The 7,718-nt window shown below is 42.4% G+C and overlaps 1 protein-coding gene across 1 annotated transcript; it reads right to left on the bottom strand.

Annotated features, from left to right (window-relative positions):
* Nucleotides 1–1,670: 1,670 nt before the first annotated feature.
* Nucleotides 1,671–6,429, bottom strand: PMAIP1 (phorbol-12-myristate-13-acetate-induced protein 1). The gene is made up of 2 exons (XM_079783457.1): nucleotides 6,211–6,429; nucleotides 1,671–3,640 (listed from the first exon to the last, which is right to left on the bottom strand). Exons 1-2 carry the CDS (start codon nucleotides 6,266–6,268, stop codon nucleotides 3,534–3,536), a joined length of 165 nt encoding a protein of 54 aa, XP_079639583.1. The 5' UTR covers nucleotides 6,269–6,429; the 3' UTR covers nucleotides 1,671–3,533.
* Nucleotides 6,430–7,718: the final 1,289 nt, after the last annotated feature.

Genomic DNA, 7,718 nt, shown 5'->3' with positions numbered 1-7,718 from the left:
ATAGATGGGTGGATAGATAGATAGATAGATAGATGATAGATAGATAGACAGAGATAATTTTTTTTCAAATATACCGACTACTTTTGGGATTTTCTTTTAAGTATAGATGCAAGTCAAAGTATTTTTTTAATTCCTAGAAACTTTTTGTCAGTCATCAGATACAATTACAGTTATGTGGATATCTTGGAAATTATTTGACATTAAAATAAAGTTATCACCCTAACCGGTTTGCTTCAGTGGATAGAGCTTCGGCCCTTCAGACTGAAGGGTCCTGGGTTCGATTCCCATCAAAGGCACAAGCCCGGGTTTTGGGCTCAATCCCCAGTAGGGGGCGTGCAGGAGGCAGCCGATCAATGATTCTCATCATTGATGTTTCTATCCCTCTCCCCCTCTCCTTTCCTCTCTGAAATCAATATATATATAAAGAAAAAGACTCACACTATCTTACTTTTGAAAATACAGTTATCAAATTACCTAGTTCTCATACCTAACGCCTATGAATTACATCTAAGCCTTGCTGTGTTACTCCTTACATTACAACAACAAAGGTCCTTTTAGCAAATTAGTACCGACGGTTCCATTCTGGCCAAGCAGAGGCTTAAAGACAGGAGTTCCTCTTCCCCTGTCTTTCAAATCAAATGCAGATTGACCCCACCTTTTATGAGGCCATTCTCCTCCGCTCCTGCATTACAAAGTCCTTCCTCTGGGGGAGCCGGTGGTTTCTGTCGCCTTCTCCGCGGCCCTTCATCACATTCTCTAGCTGCCACCTCGCCTTGTCACTTCCCCCCTGCAGCTAGTTCTCTCCCTCCCTCCGCAGCTAAGGGAGACAGTTTACTTTCCTTGATTTCAGCAGACTTTTGAGCGCGGGGGTGGGGGCAGGGAGAAGATGCGGCTCCTAGATCAAAGCTACAAACTGGGGATATCCTTTCAATTCTCAAACAGGAAGACCACTCCGTTACACCTACTTCTGCACATGACTGGCTTCTAATGCAGCAATACTTACTGCTGGGGGCGGGAACTGAAAGATTGCATGTCACTTAAAAGTAAACCATACAGAAGTCCCTCTTACCAAGCTGGCTCACTATACTTCTGAATTAATCCTGAATTTCTGTAGGTAGGCTACTAGATGGGCATTAATGTCAGGCACTCCAGACCTGGCATTAATTTCCTATTTTTCACTGTTTTCTATCCCAATTAAAGTGTAAGTCTCTGGACAGCAGAGACAGTTTATGCTGTTGGGAATGAGAGGGGGCAGAATTATTGCAAGACATTAAAAAACCCAAATCATGCCATGTGCGCCTGTCTTCTCTATTCCTATCACAGAATGGGACCCAAGGGGATGGTTCCATCAGAAGGTGCATGCTGGTGAAAATTAATTAAAATACAGTTCAGCCAGTGTGGCTCAGTGGTTGAGCATCCACCTATGAACAGGTCATGGTTGGGGGAGGTCATGGTCAGGCAAATGCCCAGGTTGTGGGCTGGATCCCCAGTAGGGTGTATGCAGGATTCTTTCTCAGTGTCCATGTTTGTCTCTCTCACTCTCCCTTCCTTTCTAAAATCAATAAAAATATACTTTTTAAAAAAGAAAATTAGTTAAAATACAATATTTGGATTATGTAATGAACACACAGCAGTTTACATGATAAAGAAATAAACACAGAAAAGAATGATATTAATTTTTAATGGTTTATAGCTACAGTATCCACTTTCATGTGTATATATACATGTATAAATACAGTTACAGACCATAAATATCCACATGGCAAAATAGACCTGCCACTAGGCAGATACACACAAAATATCTCTGCAACTAAACAAACTAACAGATGTAAGTAATACTGAAGAAAAGTAGATACTGAGGTATTTTTTTAATCAAAGTGACTATAGTCTATATATCAGCGATTTTCAACCAGTAAGCTGCAACAATTTTTAAAACATGCAATACCTGGCTATTTAGTCAGGGACACTGACCTCTTTTCCCTTAGATGGTCAAATAAAAAAATGACAACAGCCAACACAACAATAGCTGTCAGATGTGAATGAATAAAAATTATACCTATTTTTTGTCAGATCAGCAAAATATATATTTTTTGGTGTGCCACAGAACATTAGTAATTAGTTTATGTGTGCAATGAGATGGAAAAGCTTGAAAATCGCTGGCCTATATTAAAACATTCTTATTGTAGGAGTTCAAGTAGTTATCAAACCCTTGTAAAAAAAACAAAAAAACAATAAAACCCTTGTTTCATAACCTAAAACTGTAACTTCAACTAACACAAATTGTTAAACTAAACAAAAAATATTTTAATTATAAATAGGTAAAATAAATAATATTTTTCTTGATGAAATTCAATCATGATGTTTTTATATATATTTGGAAACTGTTCATAGACTGGTCTTTTTTTTAAAAAATGAAATGCATGAAAGCTTTCTCAGAATCTACATATTACTTTAATGGAAATTAATTTAATATATATATATATATATATATATATATATATCACCCAGAATGAAAATCGCTTAAAATCCAATATTTATACATAAGATTTTCATTCTGAATGAGCAATCTATTCCTTTTTTTAAAAAAGTATATCCCTTACACCTGAAACTAATACAAAATAATATTGAATGTAAACTATTATTAAAAAATAATTTTAAAAGTATATCCTAATTATGAAAACACGTTTAATTTCTTTTAAAAATCACTCCTTATAGAATTCACAGTGATTAGTGTGGAAAGGGGCATTTTACAGATTTTAGAAATTTCTTGAGAAACATTCATTTTCTTATAAACAATTACTTTAGAATATTTGTTTTACCAAGTTTTAATTACAGCAGTAAAAAATAAAATTCACTTTTTTTTCTATTATCCAAAATCTCTATGTTCTTCATCTTTTAACATTCAACCTAAGAATTTTACTGGCACCAAATTTGATCATACTTTGATCAAATTTTTTCAAATTCTGAACAGAAGTAACACATTTTAAGTAAAAAAAAAAATTTTTTATCAAATTTTATATTTTGTAGTGACCTATGAAATCAACATTCACTATAACATTCAGTGTTCTCAGAATGAAACATTGACTTCTAACAAGATAATATATATAAACCAAATATTATACATTGTTCTGGAGTTGTCATCCATAAGTAGAAATAAACACTGAACATATTCTGTTTTTTGGCCCCTGCCAAAACATTCTAGTTATTTATCAACTCTTCTTACACTAGGCTGGGCACCAACCTTCAACAAAAACACTAAAACAATTCTCTAAGCAAAAACAAAAAGTGTAATACTTCATTCCATATTTTCAAAGCTCTTCAATTCTTGCTTTAAAATAAACAAATGACTTCTGGGAAAACTCCAACAGAATTTCACTGTGATGTATTCCATCTTCATTTCCAAGGACATCCCAAAGCAAGTAAGAGCTCCTTCACATTCTTCTCCATTATAATGCAGTCTCTGGCCACTAACTGATGAAATATGGTAAATCCAGCTTTAAAGGAGTCGCCTCATTAGAAGGCGTCTGAAGCAGTCAGGTTCCTGAGCCGAAGAGTTTGTACATTAGATTCATAAGTTTCTGCAGGAAATTCACTTTGTCTCCAATTCTCCTTAATTGAAGGGCACACTCAATTTCAGCCTCTGAAAAAGAATGCAAAACATCAAAATTAAATTGACAACATTCCAACATACAGCCAGCAAGATTGACGAGGTATGTTTCCCGTGAAGCATTCCTCTTACTGTGAGCTTTATGTACACCTGTTTTCTGTATGTGAGATGGAACACACACACAGACACACAACATATACAAACACACTGTGACTCAAACAAAAAAAAAGAAAAGAAAAAAGAAAATTTGAACGAAGACATTTACTTTGAAATCTTTTTTTAAAGCATCCTGGACGAGGCAAATATTGTCTTATTAGCAAATACAAACATTTAATATGTCAAACACCACAGTGAGATGTTGCTGGCCTCAGATGGTGTCATTCTTTTTTCTCTCACTTAAAGTTGGTGGGAGGAATGGAAGTCAAATTTTATACTCTTTTCTTTTGTTTTCAATTAGGACTTAAATTTTGTGGCAATAATTCATAGCTAAGATTATGCCCTCATTAATAGGCAAATCTAAAATGTATTCTTCATTTAAAAAACTCTGAAATTTTCTCATAAAAGATTCATACACTTGTTTTCCAAAAGTAAGTCCACATTCTCTAAAATAATTTTTAAAGTATATTTTATTGATTTTTTTAACAGAGAGGAAGGGAGAGGGATAGAGAATTAGAAACATCTAAGAGAGAAAAACATCGTTCAGCTGCCTCCTGCACACCCCCCACTGGGGATGTCCCTGCAACAAAGGTACATGCCCTTGACCATAATCAAACCTGGAACCCTTCAGCCCGAAGCTCTATCCACTGAGCCAAACAGTTAGGGCTCTCTAAAATAATTCAGAAGCTTAAATGTTAACTCTAAGCCAAATTCTTCCAACAAACCCAACCTCTACCAATCCATTGCCTTTAGGGAGATGAGTGAAGTGGAATATAAGTAATTCACATGTTTACTACTTTTCAGAATAGAAATACTGTAATTAACTGAATATTAATTTAAGAAACATGATATTTATAATATAATTTCCAAGTAAATTTTAAGTAAAATTGACATCAAATCTATATTGATCATAATTTAAATTTTCTTGGAAAGTCAAAGAGCAATTCGGAGTCTTTTGTCTACTTTAAGATCATGATTATGAACATTAAAAACCATGACTACAAATTGCAATCTGGTTTACTTGGTAAGTAGACCCTGCAAAGACCCTAGTTAGGCTCAAAAGAAAGAAAAACTTCGTCTCTGTTATAGTTACACATCTATAAAGGTATTAATTTTAAAAAATGGTAATCATGGATGTTAACCAAACCTATTGTAGTAATTATCTCACAACATATACATGTATCAAACCGTTGTGTGGTACAACTAAAATACAATGTTATATGTCATATGTCTCAATTTTTTTAAAAGTGTTACTATCTAAACAAGTTTACGTGGGACCTTTCTCCAGTCCCTTGTTATGGGGAACTAAGTATGCTGGATGGGTGCAGGTTATGCACTAGGTCCCTCCCTCGCCGCCATCTCCCTGGTCCTGGGTAAAACTTCCAAGGAGGCGCCTTTTCAAAGCACGGTCAAAACTACTGGACATCACCAAAGGCAGAAAGATTTTCCCTTCCCAAGCAAGAGCCAGGGAGAGCAGCCTGGCGCCAACCTAGCCCTGGCTACATTGCCGATACACCACTTCCTTTGCCTGCTGGCGCATGGGCTCTATAAAATGAAAGTGTGTTGAAAACAGGGGGATGGGGAGGCTATTACCTGCTGATGTAAGAGCAGTATGACCCACCCGGATTTTCTAGCTCAAAGCCTTGCTGCCTTCTTTGATACCGCCCCCTAGCCTTGTTTGATAAGATTTATAAGGCGTGGGGAGGGGGGGTCGGATCTGAAAAGTTAGTTGATGGGCAACTTGGGGAGTAGGGGGAGGAATGGATGGATTGGGGACCAACTTCGGTTCTCCTACCCCCTTTCCGCAACTAATTAAGATTGTTAAAATGTTATAGAACAACTCTTTACAAAGAAGCAAGAATTTCTGGGCTCCTGAATGCAGTGGTCCCTGCGAAACCCCCACAACCCTCCGTGAGTCCTTTGTGGAAGAGCTGTGATCATACCAAGCGTTATCTCCGCTTTTGTTTGCGTTGCGGGTGGAGAGTGTGATCACGCCTAGCGCCGGGCCCTCCAAGGTCCAGGACTCCGGAGAAGGAGGCCTGTCTTAGGAATCGCTGGGAGGCCAGGTAGTGCCCAGAGCTTCTCCCGTCCCCACCTGCCGTGACAATGACTTTCTCCTGGTTGCTGGCACCCGCATTTGCACTTTTCTTCCCCGTGGCCAGGGCAGGGCAAGTGCGGATGGAAGGCGGGCGCAGAGGCTTTCTGCACCCGCTGAGATACCGCTGCATCCCAGTCCCAAACCTGGGTCCCTCCCTCGCCGTCTCCGCGGTCCTGGATAAAACCCCCCGAAGGACTTCCGCGAGGCGCCCCGAAAGCACGTGCAAGGGCGCAGACCAGGCCAGACCCTGAGGCCCCGAGTAGACGGGCTGACCCAGCCCCGATAGAGACCTCGACCCCGTCCCGGCCCCCTCGCCCCGGCCAGGATCTCCGCCCCATCTGGTCCCTACCTGCCGGGGCCCGCGCAGGGCTAGGCTGCGCGTTCTTACGCGCCTTCTTCCCAGGCATCTCCCCAGGCAGCCGGCGACAACTCTGCGGCCGACCCCGGGAACCGAGTCGCCGAACCTGGAGTTTGCGGGAGGCGAGCTCCGCGCGGGGCGGGCGGGGCGGACCGGGCTGAACAGGCCGGATCAGATCGGAGACCCGACTAGGTGCGCGCCCGAGAACCTCTGAGGTCCGGGAAAAGGCCAGGGCCCGCGCTTTCATCTTATGGGGACTTCCCAGTGACGTAGCGAAACCAGACGCCGGGCCCGCCCCCTCCCCGCCCCTCTCCCCGCCCCGCCGGCCGCTCTTCGGCCGGGGCCCGGGAGGAACACCGCTCCACCTGGCGCGATCTGCCCGGACACGTTTCCAACCCGCGGCGGCCCCGGCCCGCGAGACTCCGAATTTCTCCCTTAGCAAACGGGGCTGGGGGCGCCGGGCTCGGACCGAGGCTGGGCGGGCGCCCGGAGTTGAGGCAGCTGCAGGAGCCGCCGGGTCCCCCGGAGTCGGGCGAGGAGGAAGGTTTTCCCGGCTGGAAAGTCCAGGGTGGGGAGGCCGGGAGCTTGGTCCTTATCATAAATGCGCAATTAGAGACTTCTGTAAACAGCCCCGGCCGGAGTTGGCGAAGGAAAGGTGTCACACTTAGAGAGTGTGGGTAGTTTCAGGGAAGCGACTGGAAGAGAGCTTTAATAGCTGGAGGGATGTTGCCAGAGGCCATGCGCTACCCAAGAGAGATGGAAACTGTTGGCAAGTTAACTACAAATTGAAACCCGAGCAAACACCGCTTTGATTTGGAAGGGGTGTGTATGTGTGTGTGTCGTTGTTGTTGTTTGGATGTGAGAGGGAGGGGATTAGTTCTCGGCCCCCGGAGTCAGGACTGTAATTTAAAAAGTTGAGCATATTCCCTCTGGACGGGTCACAATTGCTCGTTCTGGATGCTTAGTAACATTTAAAAAATAATAATAATCCCATCATATAGAAAACATGCAAGCGCTTTTGTGCAGGGAAACGTGAGATATCTGGGAATATGAAGTTATTTGCATGAGGTTTGGCTGGCCCTTGAATAATTGATTTCATGATTATGAAGAGAAGGAGTAACTCGGTCTGCTTACACTGAGAGCCGCTTAATGCTAAGGGTTTAAGCAGGCAGTGTCTCCTGTCCGCCAGGCATCCCTGAAGCTGCGGTTCGTCACCATCATGACCACTTTACAGGTGCGACACTGAGGTTGATCGAGACGAAGCTCACAGGGGCAGAATGCAGCGCCAGGGTCTGAGCCCGGCCGGCCCCCGCCCACTGCAGCCTTCCCGGGAACCACCGTTTCTCAGGAAGTGCGTTCTCCTGTTATCCGCGCTATTGAACGCACAAGTTGCAACTTGGCTGCTTAGAGCTGCGTGGCTTCCTAGAAGTATTAGGTTTGGTTCCCAAGATTGTCTGCAAAATGTCTTTTGAACATTTGAATTGGGTTGCCAACATTTA

This window comes from Cnephaeus nilssonii (assembly GCF_951640355.1).
Source record: "Cnephaeus nilssonii genome assembly, chromosome: 11".
NCBI classification, from domain to species: Eukaryota; Metazoa; Chordata; class Mammalia; order Chiroptera; family Vespertilionidae; genus Cnephaeus; species Cnephaeus nilssonii.
Note: the sequence above shows the minus strand (reverse complement) of the source record. Positions and strands in the feature narration are given on the sequence as shown.

Excerpts from the sequence above, each read along its gene's own strand:
- PMAIP1 (XM_079783457.1), bottom strand. The coding sequence starts at position 6,268 with ATGCCTGGGAAGAAGGCGCGTAAGAACGCGCAGCCTAGCCCTGCGCGG. Across the intron at positions 3,641-6,210 it reads CCCTGCGCGGGCCCCGGCAG|AGGCTGAAATTGAGTGTGCC; the intron begins GTAGGGACCAGA and ends ATTCTTTTTCAG.